The following is a 20,049-nucleotide window of genomic DNA, read 5'->3' as shown; positions in this document are numbered from 1 at the left end:
ATGGCGGCATGGTTGCTGTGGAAACCGCGCATGGCAATTATCGATACCCATAACTCTATCATCTCATTGGTCACTTTTCTGGGATTGGGTCTGACGTCATACATTGTTGTGCTGATCTTTCAAAATGGAGTTGACTTTGCACCGAAATGTGTAAGGAGTTTTCATCAAATGTAAGCCGCAAAATGACGTTTTTCTTAAAATAGTGATCACTGTTTGGGTTTTTAAACTATCGGGAAAAGTAAAGGAGATCTGCCTCTGGGGATCCTCAAGGTTTTTGTATGAGTAGGCTCTACGTCATATTAAATTTGCCTCGTTGATCATCATGATCATGTTGATTTTATCGTAAAGACGGTTCACATTTATTTGTAGTTGTACGTAGGCCTGCGGTTTTTAAACATTCAACAGTGGCTATTGTTACGGCAGCCGTAACGCAATAGTAAACAGCTATCGTACCATGCTGACCCCTGCTGACCTAATAATAGTATTCAACGTCAGGATCTTGGCTGTTGCCTGTTGGAACCAGACTTCAACCGAATGATTTTTGGACTTTATTTCCTTCTTTTTTTTAAATCGTTTAAAAAGCCACGGATTATGAAGAACAAAATGAAATCTAGGCCTAATTAAAGCCCCCCTAGAGGCTAGGCTACTTAATGTTGCAAGTTGACGCTACTCTTTTCTTCATTAATTATATTATCTCAAATTCTCAATGACGGTCAGTCATGTCAGTCATTGCAGTGATGATAAGACATGAATCTGGGACTGAGAAACATTTCCAATTTTGTTAGGAAATACTTGTACACAACTGCTGAACTGGTGTCAGGTTGCAAAATTTTTTCCAAACGATTTGTTAGAAACATGAAAGTAAAGAAAACTATTAAACTTTTTTGTTTAAAACGTGGCACCGGAATAAGCACTTTTTACGGTAGGCCTAGGTCTGGATCCAATAATCGTTCTGTATTTAGTGCTGGAGCCACTGTATGTTCAGTACTTACGTACTAAGAGTTTAATCCAAGAACTTCCAGTGGCATAGGATCTATCATTCCAAAGAAATTTGAGGAAAAAATGCTATTTAACATTTAAATTTGAATTGATTGTATTTTTTTTCACAAGAGCCTAGTTCCTCATCCAAGATGATGCTGTCTAGCCCCTATGCAACAGACCCAGCCTACGGGGGCAGTAAAGACGCCTGTTGGGTCGACGTTGACAGTAACCCGCAACCGCGAGTACGTCCAGAAGCAGACGAGATCTATAAGAAGAGTCAGGGTTGCGTCGGAAGACTGTTACAGGTCCAAGGGGAACCGGTGTACAGACCACCGAGTAGGCAAAGTATGTCGCCCTAGTTGAAAACCAGACTGTGTGCAAAAAGGCACATCAACAAAATCAGGCCAACTTTACTCGCCCATGAGCCAACAAAATCCTCCAAAATATTCATGAGGCAAAGACAACGTCCTCAGTATTTCACCAGCCAAGTTTGAGGTCTCAATTCAATTTTTAAAGGAGACTTTTCTTCAACATTTTGCACCTGAGAGTGAAGCCAAGCGATTTCAATTTGAAGCCTAAAAGACTAGACTGATACATATCCAGCTTTTTAAAAAGATGGATCATTCAGTAGTCTGGTGGCGTGACTATGGAGAGAATGTGTAGAAATAGAGACTAGGTACCAGATTTTTCTTTTGACACAGTTGATTGATGGGTGTTGGACTGGTTGTTTCATGTGCCAGTCAATTTTCTTGTATTGTATGTCTACACTCATCTCATGTTTTGGGACCACCTTAGACACTTCAATTTCACTCAGTACAAATTTTTAAATAATACTTTCTAAATTATAATTGCAATCTCCAGAGCCAGAGTCCAAGGATTTCGGGCGAGACAATGTGCGCAAGATGCGACAAATCCAGTCCATGAACCGACGCAAGAAGAGAGAAGATGACAAAGTGGCTGGCGAACCGATAAAAGTCCTGCCTCAATCTGTCAAGTATAAGGAGGTGTCGTCCAAGGTTGCTGAACATGTCAAGGTAGGTTGTGCCCCAGGGTGGGGGAGGGGGTGGGGCAGGGGAGAGGGTAACTAGTTAAAAGTGTGAGAAGAAAATCCCAGAAATTGTAAAAAAAAAGTTAAGAAAAGTCTGTCACGAGCCAATGTGCCTGATCAGGCCGGCGTTTATCTCCGGTTTCAGTAGCATGAAACGACTGAGAATTTTTCTGTTCCCCCTGGATGGAGTGCTAGTCCATCGCAAGTTACTCCCCAGCTATTAATGCCGGTAACCATTTATACTCCTGGGTGGAGAGAGGCAAGTGGGGGTGAAGTGGCTTGCCCAAGGACACAACATATTGCCAGCAGCTGGATTCGAACCACGACCCTCTGATCATGAGTCACGAATCATAACCACTAGGCAACATTACTTTTTAAGTCAACAAAGTATGGTAAAGCATAATAATCTCCACACACATATCCAACAACGTGGTTGTCAGAAAATTACTTTCTCTTTGGATAAAAAACAGTCATTGTTCAGTAAACTCAAGATTTTAGGAACATAGAATTTTGAACTTGCCAGAACGTCACGTCCTGTGAAATTTGGGGTGAAACTTTTGCTCTGGCCATGTGTTAGAAATTAAATCTGAAAAATGTTGTAACCGTACTGTATTTGTCAAGTCTTTCTTAATTTGTGAAAATGTTCTCGTTATTTTGTTAAGCAACCCCCTCAGCAGCCCAGGCCCGCATCAGCCAACTTTCTCCGGTCTCACAGCCGGACAGGCGGCACCCCTAAGGTCAGGGGAAGGTCACCGAGTCCCGCCCCTAGACCCAAAACGGCCCCCGAGGTAAGTTACTCACGATCTCTTAGCATTAAAACTCTCCTAGTCTTCGGCTCTTCACAACCCTTCAAGTTTTTGCAAAAACCACTTTTGCCCGTAGAGTTAGCGCCCACACTTCAAAATTCCTTTGAGGTCATCTTCTGTGGAGTATGGATAACACTTCAAATCCCTGCACAATTCTTTGGCGTGGTTAAGCTCAGGGCAAGCAGGCAGATTCAGTCACGCTTCACTGCTCTCCACAGTGCTGTTTTTGTGTGTGCAGTGACTCTCTGTGTGACACGGTTTAAATACTTTATTACGTCATATTCCTTCACCTGAAACTGACCAGCGTTTCGCAAAGGCAAAAAAAAAAGGTTAATGTTAAGATTTTCTTTTAGGAAACAGAACTGAATGCTCTGCGATTAATGCTTTTGTAGAAACTCCAGTGCCATTTTATAAAAAATGCAGCATGTCTTTTTTTCATGGCAGGCGAAAACACAGACCGACGCCAATTTCATTGCCCACAACGCCCGGCTGGTCAAGAACCACAAACCACCCCGCCCACCCTCAGCCCTAGCCGAAGAGTCGCTGAAGATAAAACAAATCAAAGATATGCAAACCTACGAGAAAGGAGCTGTACCCAAATAGTAAGTACTGCATCCTTTCACCTGTATACTTAACAGTATAACTTAGGATTCGGGAAAGGTTAAGTAAGTTTTTTTATTTCTGGTAATGAAACCAAGGATTCCTCAAAAGCGCCCCAGGCACTGTAGCTCGCAAGCCTGAAGAAACCTGTAGAGAGAAGACAATGAGAAGAAATTACAGTTTTAGAGGTGGGAGGAAAAACCCCAGAAGAATATTCTGAGGAAAACCCACAGAATCAGGCAGGGACTGAAAACCCAATCCACATATTGGCCCAGGCGGGATTCGAACCCGAGTCACAGCGGTGGAAGGCAAGGAAAGTACCACTACGACTTCTAATGTTTTGGCCATTTACAGCATGTCCTGTAAGGGTTGCGTCGCACAGGAAAACTTACTGGCAACTTTCTAAAGGCGTTCTCCAAGAAATACACGACTGGCAGATTTTCGTTTCTCGTAACGTCCCGAGGAATTTCATAAGCTGTTAAAAGTCTTCCTATGAATTGTTTCTTGCAAACTTCTGACAGCCTGTGATTCGCAAAATTTGTTTTTTTTTCAGCTTGAAGGGACGGCAAAAACAGTGGGCAAAACAGGAAGAGGAAAGAATACGCAACATCCCCGATCCGGACATGCCGCCGGGACACAAGATGATGGCCCAAGAGGAACGTCTTAAGACCCTAGGGGTCCTCAAGGAAAGTAAGTTCTCACTGTCAAAAATCTTTGTGTTGAACCCCAGAGATTTCAGGAACCCTTTGACGCTAGCACGAATCTAACACGGCTTCTACATGGGTCCGGCTCTACCTGGGTAAAATCCACATACCCTGGGTAAAATCCCAAACCCGGGTCAAAAGTCCCGAATCTACAACCGAACCATGTTGATTATGCAAGACTTATGTTGAAGTATGCAAGACCTAAGGCGTTTTTGAGGGATTGCGATTTCATGTGAGCGTGCAAGTCTTGCCAGTTCACGTTCACTTTTCAAGTGAACGTCTTGGTACTAAACACTGACTAGTCTTAGCGTCAGACTTCCGTGTTAGAGTTTACCCACTTGTTATCTGTGTGGTGGATTGAACGGACGTTGAGGTCACAAATTCTCATTTTATTGTAGCCATTTCTTTGTTTTACCCAACGGACGTTGAAGTCACAAATGTTCATTTTATTGTAGCCATTTCTTTGTTTTACCCAACGGACGTTGAAGTCACAAATGTTCATTTTATTGTAGCATTTTCTTTAATTTACCCAACGGATGTTGAGGTCACCAATGTTCATTTTATTGTAGCCATTTCTGTGTTTTACCCACATTTTCAGAGGAGAAAGAACTTCAGCAGCAGTTGCATAAACTGCCGCTGAAAGCAGAAACGCTCCGAGCGAAGACCAGAGAAGCCGAGGTCAACTCTCAGTTAGCGGAGGTGGAGGAAGCCATCAAGATCTTCTCAAGGTCGAAAGTCTTTATCAAGATCGACAGCTGATAGTTGACATTGATAGCTGAACTCATACCATGGAACTGCCTTAATTTGAGGGGATATAGTAAGCACTCTTGTCCAGAATGCACCCCTATGGGCTCCGAGGCCAAAAGGAAGAATTGTTTATTTGCAGAAACCCAACCTACGTGGAATTTTTTTTTCCAGCCAAATTGCCATCCTCAAAACTTTTCCTGAAAATAAAAAATCTTCCCTGTTGGAGTTTTTTGTGGTACTGGTTAATACAATTGATCAGGTTTATTAAACAGAATACCATAAACCCTAACTCCCCAGCCTAATTTACATGTACTAGGAACCATACCCATTCTGGCAAATTCCAACACCCACATGGGAAATTGTACACACACACTGTTGGACTTAGTTTCTGGAAGTATGCCGACCCCAGTGTAAAAGACTATCAGTTTAGGGGTACTGTACCTATCCCAACAGATTTAAACAAAACCTGCTGTTGAACTTTGATGGGTTGAGTTCAGTTATGCTTAAAGATATCCTAAAGTAAACATATTCAGTATAACAGATCCACAGGCAAGCAAAGATGAAACTTTTAAAATAAAGTTATTTTCCTACTTACATACCTGGATAATTTTTATAGCATAACTGTACAAACACTTTTTTGTCTTAAAACATGTTTCCCATGAATCGATAACAAACGGACGCAATTTGGTCAGTCCATGCAACTTTTGTCAAATTCACAGCCACCTAAAATTGTTCAAGTATCATTTTGAGTATGTATATACATGTGTTGTAAATGTTGTGTATAGTTAAACGTTTTTGTGATATAATTCTTCAGCGTTGCACAGGGTTTATAAAGTCTTGTTCAAGTGTAAATTATCCATTATTATCTAGAATCTCCATTATTGCCTTGAAACTTTTACTTTTGATGTTACATTTCATGTTCCGAATGTGGCAATTTGTGTATCGATCGACCAAACCTTATTATGTGAAATTTAGTCAACAGTAAACGCATTTGGCATTACATCTGTATTATGCCGCACGTTCATATCATAGCACAACACAATCTCAAACTTCATTTGCAGTTGAAATATTTTCTTATTATTTCGGTCTTGAAATTTACATTTTTCCAATCCCTTTCCTCCAAAAACCTGTCGTTAATTCTGTTTCTTTGCGTTTTTCCCATTGATTCAAATTATTGATACATGTTTATTTTATAATTGCAAAAAAAAAATTGTTCTAGCATATTTTGCTGATCATTCGCATTTGAACTTCTGAAAAATGGTTTTGACCCCAAACCTGCAATTGGCCTATCGCTGTTTGCGAGTTAGCCATGCCCCTTAGAAAACCCTATGGAATTTTGCACGTTAAGTTTTGGTTGTCTCAGATTTTGCACGTTCTGTGTCCATTTGTATAGCAAAGTGGACAATATTTCACAAGCTTGACGAGATTCCACCGCGATAAGTCAATTGCCTGATTAATTTGTTTTGTCTGAAATTGTTTATAACATATAATATTGGCACCATTTGTGTAAACCTTTGCTAATACCTCAAATTTCAGGCAAAACTGTCCCAGTCCGTTGACATCCCTGTGAATAGTTAAAGGGTCGAGTAGAATTTCTGTAAATATTTGTAAACTTATATCTTCAATTTCCTTGAAGTATTCTCGGGTCTTGACTTTTGCAACTCTGTTAATTTATCAAACTTAGATTGCAGTGATGATTAAAAACTGATTGTAACTAAAATCTGAAGCAATAAAAGCAGAATGCACCATTTAATTGCTAAAATGGAGTTGGAATGTGTGTTAGGCTTTTTTCTTGCAAGTTTCATTTTTCAGCCAAAATTGATAGAAATTGCAAGGGGTTAACCTTACATTTGTAACAAAATTTGGCTAAAAAAATATTACTTTTCTCCAAACAATGCAGAAATGCCTTTGGATGCAAAAGGAACATCAATATTCAAACACCCTAAATTTCAAAGATTTTGGCAAAAATCACTTATTTATTGGGGAATAACAAATTTGACTGATATTCTCCTAAACATCACGATTTTTCTTTTAAATGGCATATCTGTCCAAAAATTGAGTTGGAATGTGCTCTGGGATCCCATAGGCATCTTCCCTGCAAGTTTCAAACAAGTTCCTTTTTTTGGACAAAATTGGAGAAAAAAATGCAAGGGGGTTAACCTTACATTTTAAACAAAATTTGGCCCAAAAATGACTTTTCTCCAATCATCGCAGACATTCCTTTGGATGCAGAAGGAACATGAATCAATAATGAAACAGCTTTCAATGATTTGGGCAAAAATCACCTAATATTGGAAAAATCTTAATTTGACTGATTTTCCCAAAACTTTCAACACATTGTTTCCTGTTGCATGGCATATCTTTCCAAAAATTGAGTTGAAATTTGCTCTGGAGTCTTGTTTGCATCTTCCCTGCAAGTTTCAAGCAATTTCATTTTTTGGCCAAAATTGGAAAAAATCACAAGGGGTTAACCTTACATTTTTAACACAATTTTACACTGTTTTTTACAGCCTGCAAGTTATAATAAAAGAATGACGAAACGCTCTCCTACTCTCAAATGCTCTTTATTTCAATACCACGAGGTTAAACTTAAAATGTTTAATAAAAGCAGATGGACGATAACCCATCTTAAAGTATTCTGACAAACGAAGCCAAAATACCATCTATTTGTCTAAAACAGCACCAATTCTAATAACTTTTAAAAGCAAAATGTAATACTAAAAAAAAAAAGAGTGGTGGTCAGTACCATATGCCGATTTGTGACCCTCCATTAACTTATATTTTCCTGAATCGAATATCTACAAAATTTCTCTGCAAAATACGCAGAGATGATTGTCTGATCACCTTAAGTTTTGTCAAATATAATGCAAAATACATTTTGTCCGTTGAGGATTCATAAATACAATGTGATGAAATAAATGGATTAAAACCGTTAATGGCAAGAATGTTATGCGACACACAAGACTTGACTCAAGTCTTTGGTCTGTGATAATACCGAGATCAGGAAATTCAAATGTGGTTCATCAAACCACAAAACTTCTTTTTTTGGGGGGGGGGGGACATTGACAACCCTCTGAAAAAAACCAGGTTTTTATTTTTGGCACCAACAGATTCACCTTACAAACAGACCGGCCCCGGTCTGTACATGTACATTATCGATACTGATTGTGGGGCGGGAACCAGCCTATGTTCACATAAGTGGAACACACGCCTGTTTACACCAAAAAAAAGGCAAAACTAATGACTTAAGACAAGTCTAACTTGTCACTGGCTAGACTTGTAACATTTGGCACACAACGGATTTATAATAATAATAATTATAATGTGTATTTATAAATCGCACGTATCCACCAGTATTGGTGCTCAAGGCGCTACATCGTTATTACCCTGCTCATTGGGCCAATGAAACATTCCAAAGACCATCTCAGCTCCCTGGGGAGTATACAGCTCCATGCTGCCATTTCGGCGCAAAGCAGCTACAATCAACCACAATAACCATCTCTGCCCTCACAGGTACCCATTTACTCCTGGGTGGGGAGAAGCAATGAGTGACAAAGTGCCTTGCCCAAGGGCACACGCATCATGACCCCAGGCTGGACTCGAACCCACAACCTGCAGAATTACCCGCAGACCACGAAATCAATGCTCCAGACCATGAGGCCACAGCACTCAAACTACAAACTAAAAACAAAGAAATGCCAAAGAATGATAATAAGTTGCATAAGTACTAAGATAATAAGTGCATAACGCACTTTAGTTTTAGGGGTTTTTGGGGGTTACATTTGGTTATGACAAAAGTCTCATGTGTAAATGACAGAAATACTGGACTGAAAAATTCACTTGTTTGTATATTAATTACAACAAGTGGCAGTTATGTAAAGTCTATGTTTAATGTTTTTTCAGTAAGGCACTCAGGAACTGGAGAAATGCTTCCAATACAAATTCATGTACATGCACAAATTGCATTTTGCAATGCACACACATGTACAAGTGATATATGAAAATTTTATATATTTACAAAAAAACGACACAGTGGTATCACATACAGCACCAGTATTTTAAAAAACGATTTCAAAAAGTTGGAGAAATCCCTCGAACCACAAAAAAAATCTTGAAACGAACAAAAGAAAGTGGAACTTAATCACATCACGACCCTGTGTCTGTTCAACGTTCGTGTGACCTGTAGATGAAAATCACAAATCTTAAATGTAATGTACAACATTTGCAAACATTTAAAAATACAACTGCCAAATGATTATGAAAGTCCGTCACAAGCCAATGTGGCCCATCAGGCCAGCGTTTATCTCCGGTTTCAGTAGCATGAAACGACTGAGAATATTTCTACTCCCCCTGGATGGGATGCTAGTCCATCGCAGGTTACTCCCCAGCTAATGCCGGTACCCATTTATACTCCTGGGTGGAGAGAGGCAAGTTGGGGTGAAGTGGCTTGCCCAAGGACACAGCATGCTCCCAGCAGCTGGATTCGAACCCCTGACCCTCTGATCAAGAGTCACGACCCTTAACCACTAGGCCACACTCCCTCTGAGTAATTTGTAAAGTAAATAATAATAATCAAGCATTCTGTGAAATCGATGAGCCTGGTATGCCGTCGTTTTCAAGAAAGTCGGAATTGTGTATTCATACTTACAATGGTTGAACCGACCAAATTTCATTTCATCAAATTATGCAAATATTGTACATTACGTTTTTGAGGATGCGTTCTTGGGAAGATCAGAATTTGCATAAGTGAAAAAAAATTAAAGATTTTAAAAATGGATCTTTGCATTTAACACTTGATCTAGAGTTTTACTTATGGCACTGTTGACCATTCAAAACAAGTGTTGAATTTGAACGGGAATATATTTCATTTCTCGAAATGGAAGAAGTATTTCTAATAAATCGCACTTTCATAAACACCTTTTAAAATACTGTTTAAACGTTCTGCCGAATTCGATGAAATTGATGCTTTAAAATTATTGCTAATTTTTTTGTTAATCTCATCAGCACTTGTTCCTTCAACACACTAGAATAAATGATACACAATCAAAACACAAATCACAGAATTATAATTACCAAAATGTCTCATACAAATAAGCAATACCTAACACTTGCGGCAAATACGATGGCAACAAACTCCATAATTAAAGCAAAATCATCAAGCATCCAATGATATACACCGATCATCTCGTTTGATACATGATTTTTATTTTGATGATTTCGGTTTTGTCAAATTATTTGGCAGTTATTATAAATTTCTTTTTCAAAATTACTTTAAAAGAAAAAAAAAATTGAAACTATAGTTACAAATTTAAAGGCAAAAAGAAAAAAGCCAAATTCTGAAGATCCAGTTATCAGACGGTTCTAATATTTGACGTCTGGGGTTATTCCACATTTGCGACGGAACTCCTGTCCGTGCTCATGGATCCATATGTTGGAAACTAGAGAGAGAAAAAAATATAGAAATTAATTACGGTCCTGGTAAAATTAGCCACAGTCATGGTAAAATCAGCCAGGTCTTAATGAAATAGCTGTCTTGGTATTAACCACAGTCTTGGTAAAATTTGTGATGGTCTTGGTAAAATTAGCCATGTCTTTGTCGAATTAGCCACTGTCTTGGTAGAATTAGCCACAGTCTTCGTAAAATTAGCCACGGTCTTGGTAAAATTAGCTAAGTGTTGGTAATATTAGCCATGGTCTTGGTAAAAATTTACCACAGTCTTGGCAAAATTAACCACAGTCTTGATAAAATTTGCCTGTCTTAATAGAATTAGCCACTGTCTCGGTAGAATTAGCCACTGTCTTGGTAAAATTAGCCACGGTCTTGGTAAAATTAGCAACGGTCTTGGTAAAATTAGCAACCCTCTCGGTAAAATTAGGAAGGTCTTGGTTACAAGTAACCAGGTCTTGGTTAAAAGTAACCAGGTCTTGGTTAAAAGTAACCAGGTCTTGGTAAAATTAGCAACAGTCTGGGTAAAAAAAAAACCAGGTGTTGGTAATATTAGTCAGGTGTTGGTAATATTAGCCACGTCTTGGTAAAGTTAGCCACGGCCTTGCTAAATTAACCACCGTCTTGGTAACCTTTTTCTAATTCAAAAGTCCAAGTGCGGCTCTGGTAAGACGTTACCACCAACCAGGTAAAATCTCTCAAACATTAGTTCAATGTGAACACAGTTTTAGGGATACGAGCTTACCCCACTTGGATCCTGCTAAGACGGGACACGCTGCGTGTCTTGTGTCGTAATCACCTTCACCGGACGGGAACAAATTGAACCAGAAAGCTCCCGTACCCTGTAAAAATGAAAACAACAACCATAATGACACTAATGTGATGCTTGTATAGCACCAAAGTCTCATTTGCGTTTCAGAATTACTATCCCTGTTCATCAGGCCATGAGACCATTTCTCTTCAGTACTTCGAGATCAGCGCAATCTGGTCTCTACCCTCACAGGCAGCCATTAAACCCCTGGGTGGAGAGAGGCAATTGTAGTAAAGTGTCTTGCCCAAGGACACAAGCGCCATGTATTATCGCACATGAGTTGGAGAGACCAGTTTTCTGCAGCAGTTCGAGATCAGCGCAATCTGGTCTCTACCTTCACAGGTACCCATTTATACTCCTGGGTGGAGAGAGGCAATTGTAGTAAAGTGTCTTGCCCAAGAACACAAGCCCCATAATTCCCTGTCAGGGTTTGAACCCTTGTATTATCACACATGATTCTGTAACCATGTAACCGTGTAAGCACTGTAACCATGACAAAGAAAATTGTATGTCATATACCAAAAACAGAACTTAATATGAGAAATACAAGAATTTTGTTGCCTTTTACAAGATGTTGATTGTACCTTTCTAGGGAGTACTCTGGCGCCAACCAAAGGAAACACAGTGGCCCCTCCTGCCGGTACGTCGCTCATCTACGACAAAAGTTCATTCGGAAAATATCAACGACAAAAGCCACGAACCTGTCCAACTAAGAGCAAGCTCAAATGAGGACCATTAGTCGTCTTCTGGTTGATTTGTGACGTCACTTACACCTGCGCACTAATCAGGCATGCAACTTGGAAGAAACAAAAAACGAGGAAACTCCAATCTTTACAAGACTTTGTACAGTGTTTTTCAGTTTTGAATGGCATAAGTGTGAAGTGAAAAACGAGGAAATCAGCTGATCCGAGGAAAAGTTGCATGCCTGACTAATAGCAACGTGAGAAAGTTTCCAGTCAAACGCTGGTGAAAACGTCATCACGAAACATCTTAATCCTGGCTCCCTGCTGTGTGTTATGATGGGTGCAGCTATTGGTTACCAGTGATGCAACTGTGCCCCGGGCTCCGATTGCAAATAGTCAGCTAGAGTAGTCCAACTATCCCATGCTTGAGTAAAGTTAGTTGAACTTGCTCCAATGTGAACACTTGATGTTTTCCACTTTGCGCTACTCAATTCAATATTGTTTCAGAGACATAAAGTTGAGATACATTTACCATTTCCATCAGATTTGTGACTAAAAAAAAAAAAGTAACTGTGCCTCAGAAAAAAAAATATAAGAAGAGCGGAACTGGTAAACATTCAAATTGAATAGAATGATTACCAGTTCATGTATCTTTACAATAGAAATATGCAATTGCAACTTAAAAAAATGCTTTGCGTGCATTGTTTTCGGTCCAGAACAATGATACAAAAAATCAATAGTTTTAACCAGTTCGTGTCGGTATGCGTAAACACTCAAAGGTTTTGCGGTATTCGGAACAGATGACGGATAAACACGCAACGATTGAGGCTGGAAATATCTGTCAGCGACCCGTTCGTAGCGAGCAAGGCCGGAAATATCAGGGTATGCTACCCACAGATGACGGCCTGAACCCGTCTGGCATCGAGGTTCGTGAAAAACAATCCTATGCCTGGGTCCGGTTAATGTCAAAATGATCCCAGCGCGAACCGGTTAAAACAGGTACTGTGAAACATATGAAGTTTTCTTACACACTTTTTGCTTTAAAACAAAATCAACAATTATAGGTGCATCACAAGGACTAAAAAAGACCAGTTGGATTTGTCAGCCCTAAAAATAACTGGTTTCAGTTAATCTCATCTTTTCTTGTTTTCAGTGATTTTTTGTTTTGTTTTAGGCAATTCCAGCATTATAAAAGGAAGTGAAATGTCCATGACAGAGCCAATTAACCATGATATCTAACTAACGATTCAGAGAAACGATCCAAAACTCCTAGTCTGTAATCTCCTTGACCATTACTAGATGATGGATGTATAAGCTTTGAAAAATATATTTTCAGGTTTACTCGCTGAGCTCTTAAAAAACTCTGTCACAGACATTACGTAACGCTGGAGTTGGCCTTTTCAATACTTACGTAGAACAGCATTGTGGCAATACGATTGCCGGTACCCAGGTCTTTGAACGCATTGGTCTCTTCTTTCTGCACAGGGCCATCCAGTCGCGTAGTTTTCACAGAAACAATCAATTATTACAGGGAAGAGCAAAAGTGGACAACGTATGTCACAGCGGCAACTCAACCATCAACCCAGTCCAAACGAAAAGGGCCTTATATAGTGCGTCTCCAAAAAAAATTCAAACAAAATATAACGGAATGCCAGACGTAGAATGTGTGACCAACATAGATAATATAGGTATGGTTTGAAAGATACGCCTTTCCACTTTAAAAGGAGACATCAAACGTCCAAATCTGCTAATTTTTGACAGAGTTATGAGTAATTTTCCAAGAGAGGTCAAGTGGACCATGGGACCAAGTTTTCAATTTGACGCATAGGGACAAAGGTAGCCTAATTGTCTGTGTGTGGATATTTGCCGGGCCTACAAAAAAATATGTCTAGCGAGCAAACACAATTTTAAACACTTTCTTGCTATCACCTTATGCTAAAAATGTTAAGCATGTAAACATGTTTACAAACTAGCAAGAAAGTGTTTACAATTGTGTTTTCTTGCTAAACACATTTTTTGTAGCAATTATCCACTCAGAGGCAATTAGGCTACCTTTGTCTCAATGCCTGAACTTGGTCCCATGGTCAATTCGACTTCTCTTGGAAAATTACTCATAACTCTGTCAAAAATTATCAGATTCGGACGTTTGATGTCTCATTTTAAAGTGGAAAGGCGTATCTTTCAAACCGTACCTAAATTATCTTTGTTGGTTATACATTCTACGTCTGGCATTCCGTTATATTTTGTTTGCATTTTTTTAGACACACTGTATCTAATCTCAAGTTTAAGTTCAGAAAAGGAAAAAAATACGGAGTGTACGTTGTGTTTCGATCTTCAGGACTGGGTTTTGAAAAAAAGATGAATTTGGAACGATTGCATGAGGTCCCAGGGGCATGAAATTTCCATGCTGCGTGGGGTGAAGTGTGCTCCAAAACACGCAGGAAACAAACATGAAAAAGGAAAAGAAAATGATTTGGAAACAAGTGCAAAAACGGGACTGAACTAAAACTGGGATAGTTCTGGAAAGCGGAAAACCAAATTCCCACTTTCCGTGCTGAAAAGAAAAGACACTATATAGAAATGAACGTTCTCGGTCATTCATGGAAAGTAGATAAATAATGACAAATGCAAGAATGATGAATTAGTGTTAATAAAAATGGCATTTGATTAATAGTGGTCTGCAAGCTAAACACCATTCATACACGTAATGTGACAACTGACAAGACAAAAACGTGTGTGAGTTTTGCGAAAATATTATTTCAACTTCTGAGGTGTTGACATCAGCACACAGAGCTCACCCCCGGATGGAAATGGAACAGCCCATGGGACCTCAGCCAATCGTATCCATTCATCCTCGCGTCTATTTGCTCTTCCCCAATCACGTCGCAGCTTACATGCCGGGGGTGGGGAGTGGGGGGTGGGGGCGGGGGTCGGGACGGGAACGTACACTACCCATACCTTTCGCTTTTGTTTACTTACATAGAACAACATAGTGGCTATTCGATTGCCAACCGAATAAGCATTGGGTCTCTGAAACGGAAAAAAATCACAAGAACAACACAAAACGACGTGGAAGCTGGTTCAGTCATCAATCACAAAAATTCTACTACAAAAATTTTCTTCTTATGTCTTTTTGGGATTAAAATCATCAATCAAGAGAACATCAGAAAATCTAAAAACGAGATGTTGCTCTACAAGTTTTAAACTACTAAAGCAAACTGCAAACTTATATTTAGTTTGAAAACAATTGTAAGTAAACCGACTTGCCAAAATTTGGTTTGCAAATTAGATTTTTGTTTTGGTTAAAACATTTCTGGATGAATGGCATTTAAGGTACAGACCACCATGAAAATGGAAAACTAAAGCCGATTTTTGCTCAAAACTAAATTTTTGTACATTTTCACAGTAGAACTTTGAAAGAAAACTGCACAAGCAAGCAAAGCTGGATTTCAGCAATTTTGTCCAACGAAAACTTTAATTTTTAGAAGCAGCTAAAACTTAGGTCTTGTCTTTCATGCAGATTGTCAAAACACTTACATGATACAAAATTTACAAAAAAAGACTTATGGAAACTCAGTATATTTGGTCACTTATTATCAATTCAAACCAAAATTAAACTTTCATGATGAACTATGAATGGTCATTTAAAATTTCCAAACCTCTGATAATTTATGCAAATTATCTAATTTTCATGCAGAAATCTTGCATAAAAAATAAAGACAGCCTCTTGCTCAGTACCAGCAGAACACATAATTTAAATAGTCAAAGTTTCAGGGCGGTTTGGGGCAGTACAGGGAGTAACAGGCAGGGTGGTGTGGGGCAGTACAGGGAGTAACAGGCAGGGTGGTTTGGGGCAGTACAGGGAGTAACAGGCAGGGTGGCTTGGGGCAGTACAGGGAGTAACAGGCAGGGTGGTTTGGGGCAGTACAGGGAGTAACAGGCAGGGTGGTGTGGGGCAGTACAGGGAGTAACAGGCTGGGTGGTTTGGGGCGGTACAGGGAGTAACAGGCAGGGTGGTTTGGGGCAGTACAGGGAGTAACAGGCAGGGTGGTTTGGGCAGTACAGGGAGTAACAGGCAGGGTGGTTTGGGGCAGTACAGGGAGTAACAGGCAGGGCAGTTTGGGGCGATACAGGGAGTAACAGGCAGGGCAGTTTGGGGCAGTACAGGGAGTAACAGGCAGGGTGGTTTGGGACAGTACAGGGAGTAACAGGCAGGGCAGTTTGGGGCGGTACAGGGAGAAACAGGCAGGGTGGTTTGGGACAGTACAGGGAATAACAGGCAGGGCAGTTTGGGGCAGTACAGGGAGTAACAGGCAGGGTGGTTTGGGGCAGTACAGGGAGTAACAGGCAGGGTGGTTTGGGGCAGTACAGGGAGTAACAGGCAGGATGGTTTGGGGCAGTACAGGGAGTAACAGGCAGGGTGGTTTGGGGCAGTACAGGGAGTAACAGGCAGGGTGGTTTGGGACAGTACAGGGAGTAACGGGCAGGGTGGTTTGGGGCAGTACAGGGAGTAACAGTCAGGGTGGTTTGGGGCAGTACAGGGAGTAACAGGCAGGATGGTTTGGGGCAGTACAGGGAGTAACAGGCAGGGTGGTTTGGGGCAGTACAGGGAGTAACAGGCAGGATGGTTTGGGGCAGTACAGGGAGTAACAGGCTGGGTGGTTTGGGGCGGTACAGGGAGTAACAGGCAGGGTGGTTTGGGGCAGTACAGGGAGTAACAGGCAGGGTGGTTTGGGGCAGTACAGGGAGTAACAGGCAGGGCAGTTTGGGGCGATACAGGGAGTAACAGGCAGGGTGGTTTGGGGCAGTACAGGGAGTAACAGGCAGGGTGGTTTGGGGCAGTACAGGGAGTAACAGGCAGGGCAGTTTGGGGCGGTTCAGGGAGTAATTTGTCAATAGATAATTTTATGTGGTGCCTGCTGGTACTGTACCTAGTAGTTCACACAAATGCAACAATACATACACTGTAAAGACACCACAAACAATGCATATGCAAAGCATCAGTGAGGTCAAAGGTTGCCGGGTCAAAGGTCGGCGGGTCAAAGGTCGGTGGGTCAAAGGTCGGCAAAACAAAGGCAGGCGGGGCCAATCAGCTATCTCAGAAGAGTCGCGTGCACATCACAGGGGGAGTGTGGGCAGACAGGGGAAGAGCAAACAATGCGAGGAAGCGTAGATAAAAAAGTTAAAAGCATACGGAAGAAAAAAGAATAACAAAGATACTGTTAATACAGGAAGAACATAAATGGTACATTTTTTTCAATTTCACCGAAGTTTACAAAATGACTGTTGGTTCTTGTTGTTCAAAGCCACATCAAAAGGGATTGATTTTGGAAGATTTAGAATTGAATCATCTTGGGGCTTATTCACATGAGTGCGCAATTCAGTGGCACAATACTGCACGAAATTGAACAATTACACATGGGCAGAACACCGTTATGTTAATTTATGCAAATTTATGCAAATTAATGGAAGGTTTACAGGGTGATGTCACAGCCGCTACAATAACATTGTAACCAGCAATGTGCTGATTAATCGGAATCCAGATTCACTGCTCGCTATTTTTTTGGGGGGGGGGGGGAATTGTTCCGATTTCAGTTTCAAACTGACATAATTGAAAGATTAAAAATTTTGTCAATAAATAATTTAAACCTACATGTAAAAGGAATTATGTCATGGTATACTTTTGGTACACGTTGATATTTTTTCACTTCAGTATAAGTTGATTATATGTTCAATGAAGTAATGGATATTTTAAATGAAACTAAATGTCAATCTAATAATTGTTGAAACACACAGTGTAAGCGACTGATGCGTGGCATTATATACAATAAAACAATGATGTTGGTTGGCAACTCGGCATGATGACGTTATCTTATGGCGTTTCAAATAAATGGTCAAGAAATGATATCTGAAATGGATAGAAATGATATGAATGAAAAATAAACTAACATCATTCTAATACAAATGGGATTATCAATGAATTCAGATACTTTCGTCAACTTGGAAGGGTTTTAGAAATTCCGATTTTTGAGTTATTATGTCTCTTGTGTAGAGTTTGACAAATGGTGAATGGTTGTAATATTGGGATGAAAAAAAACCATGTAATTTAACATTTATTACTTTATAAAAGGTTTGAAGATTTTAAATATTGACTGCAATGTCTTAAGAAATATTAAGCCGAAAAGGTATTATTTTCAAAATTTGTTTCAGAATTTTTTTTTTTTAGAAAGCATCATTCTACAAAACTTATTGAGGTTAGAAGGTTAGAAGTAGCTATTATTTTGCACAATCTATGTTAAGCATGCTGCTATTTGGCACCCCAAAAAAATTAATATTAATTATGAAATTTAGGATACTCACTCTGGCAAAGTCAAAGTGTGGCTCATAGTGCCCACCGATTCCGTAATTAACCACCTGAAAAAAAATTGAAAAATGTCACATCACCTAAGAGTTATAAAATATGTGCAAACAAAATATATATTTATCACCAACGAAACAACTGACAACAAACATTCAACAAAAATACAAAAAGGAGCAAGATGCCAAGATAGAAAGAATCTAAATTACGTACAAATAAAAAGAAATTCATCACTAACGAAACAACTGATGACAACAATTCTATAACTCTTAAGAATATAAAATGAAAAGTAACACGTAAAAATCTTTAACATTGTGAACAAATTTTTCAAACAAATGATGCCCAAAAAGAATATATATTTAAGAAAAGAAGTTTTCATTTTGAAAAAGGATGGAAAACAATCGTAACAAATGTTTAATTTTAACGTTAAAGTTGAACAAAAAATATGGAATTTGAATTTAAAATCTCCTCAAAATACTTGAGAACTAACCAATATATGAGTTATTTGATATATTATGGCTAAAAAATGTGACACATTTCCTGTCCCTGTTACCTTGGTACTTTGTAATTTGCCATTCAAGTATCATTAACCCTAACCCCCTAGGCCCTTGTTGCTTACAACCATCCTCAATCCTCCAAAATCCTCCAAAATTTTGCAACTCCGCCTACATTTTTCAAAATTGTCAGACAGTCCTGCCTCAAAATGCATTCATCCTCAATCCTCCAAAATCCTCCTCATCCCAAAATTTTGCACTCATGTTTAAATGAAGGATAACCCAATGCCAAATCCTTCAAAATCATCAGACAGTCCTGCCTCAAAATGCATTCATCCTCAATCCTCCAAAATCCTCTTGTGCTTCAATCACCATTCATCCTCAATCCTCCAAAATCCTCATGTGCTTCAATCACTATTCATCCTCAATCCTCCAGAATCCTCATTTGATTCAATCACCATTCATCCTCAATCCTCTAGAATCCTCCAAAACCGCCAGGAGGATTTTGGAGGAGTGAGGTGGGTTAGGGTTAAGAATGACTTTAAATAGATTTGTTATTTGTTGGGTAGGTAGTTTGTTATTCATAATCACTCTTGGAGGACGACTGCATTAAGGAGTGCATCAGAATTATAAAATCATAGATGTCAGATGTAACAGGGACAGAAAAAAAAGGGGACCCAAATTTATAGCATGACCCATTTTAACTACCAATTTCCACAATTAAGGACAATTTTAATTTTAACAATTGGTCTGGTCCCCAGACCTACCTGTAGTTCTTCTGCAGTTTTCAGTTCCAATCCTGAATAGTCAGATACCCTGGTTCTGATCGCTGTGACCATAGGGTCGAGATCCTCCCGCAGCCAGGCGCTTTTGCTGATGCGGTAGTCGGCGTATTCCAACTTGCCTGTCACTGGGTTCTGAATCGTCGCCCTGTTCAACTGCGGACGAATATTGGCGAGAATTCAGTACGTAATTTCTGGTCCCAGGGGAAAACAATTCACACACATCCCTATGTGATTTGTTTTCGTTTTGCTGAAAGAACGCTTACCTAAAATGATCCGTGGACAGTACTTTAAAACGGTGGTTGTGTTTACAATTCCGTAACTTGAAAATTACATGAGTGATTTGAATGATTCTTGTACTAATGGAAAGCTTATGAATTGGGCTTTCATATCCTAGATTTTGGAAGTGCTACATGCAGAACTTCACTAAAACAATAGTCCCAAAATTCCGTCACTTGAAAATTACATGAGTGATTCGAATGATTCTTGTACTAAAAGAAAGCTTATGAATTGGGCTTTCATATCCTAGATTTTGAAAGTGCTACACATGCAGAACTTCACTAAAACAATAGTCCCGACATTTGGGTTT

At 39.6% G+C, this 20,049-nt stretch overlaps 2 protein-coding genes across 5 annotated transcripts in view; one reads left to right on the top strand and one right to left on the bottom strand.

Moving 5' to 3' along the window:
* The first annotated feature begins 34 nt into the window (after positions 1-34).
* Positions 35-6,652, top strand: LOC119731165 (enkurin domain-containing protein 1-like). Of its 2 annotated transcripts, none has more exons than XM_038204218.1 (7): positions 35-170; positions 1,111-1,326; positions 1,843-2,015; positions 2,692-2,817; positions 3,280-3,437; positions 3,989-4,125; positions 4,738-6,652. In XM_038204218.1, the coding sequence occupies exons 2-7, from the start codon at positions 1,131-1,133 to the stop codon at positions 4,896-4,898; spliced, it is 951 nt and encodes a 316-aa protein (XP_038060146.1). In that variant the 5' UTR covers positions 35-170; positions 1,111-1,130; the 3' UTR covers positions 4,899-6,652. The 2 variants fall into 2 exon arrangements, with proteins under 2 accessions (XP_038060146.1, XP_038060145.1); XM_038204217.1 differs by lacking the exon at positions 35-170 and adding an exon at positions 264-282.
* A 3,158-nt stretch (positions 6,653-9,810) lies between these two features.
* The window catches only part of LOC119731136 (prolyl 4-hydroxylase subunit alpha-1-like), a 30,316-nt gene continuing 20,077 nt past the window's right edge, over positions 9,811-20,049 (bottom strand). The window contains exons 9-14 of one of the 3 annotated variants that reach the window (XM_038204160.1): positions 19,446-19,616; positions 18,187-18,240; positions 13,238-13,303; positions 11,728-11,796; positions 11,078-11,174; positions 9,811-10,324 (exon numbers count right to left, since the gene is read on the bottom strand). In XM_038204160.1, coding sequence (XP_038060088.1) covers positions 10,248-10,324; positions 11,078-11,174; positions 11,728-11,796; positions 13,238-13,303; positions 18,187-18,240; positions 19,446-19,616 — 534 coding nt within the window. In that variant the 3' untranslated portion in view covers positions 9,811-10,247. Of the gene's footprint in view, positions 10,325-11,077; positions 11,175-11,727; positions 11,797-13,237; positions 13,304-14,805; positions 14,857-16,647; positions 16,920-18,186; positions 18,241-19,445; positions 19,617-20,049 lie in introns of those variants that run through there. The other 2 variants (XM_038204161.1, XM_038204162.1) reach the window with 2 other exon arrangements.

Source organism: Patiria miniata, unplaced genomic scaffold (genome assembly GCF_015706575.1).
Source record: "Patiria miniata isolate m_02_andy unplaced genomic scaffold, ASM1570657v1 HiC_scaffold_23, whole genome shotgun sequence".
NCBI classification, from domain to species: domain Eukaryota; kingdom Metazoa; phylum Echinodermata; class Asteroidea; order Valvatida; family Asterinidae; genus Patiria; species Patiria miniata.
This window is presented reverse-complemented; position numbering and strand designations above follow the sequence as displayed.

Bases quoted from the DNA above. Each gene is read 5' to 3' on its own strand.
- LOC119731165 (XM_038204217.1), top strand. The intron at 2,016-2,691 runs GTAGGTTGTGCC...TATTTTGTTAAG, and splicing joins AGGTTGCTGAACATGTCAAG to CAACCCCCTCAGCAGCCCAG. The intron at 2,818-3,279 runs GTAAGTTACTCA...TTTTCATGGCAG, and splicing joins GACCCAAAACGGCCCCCGAG to GCGAAAACACAGACCGACGC.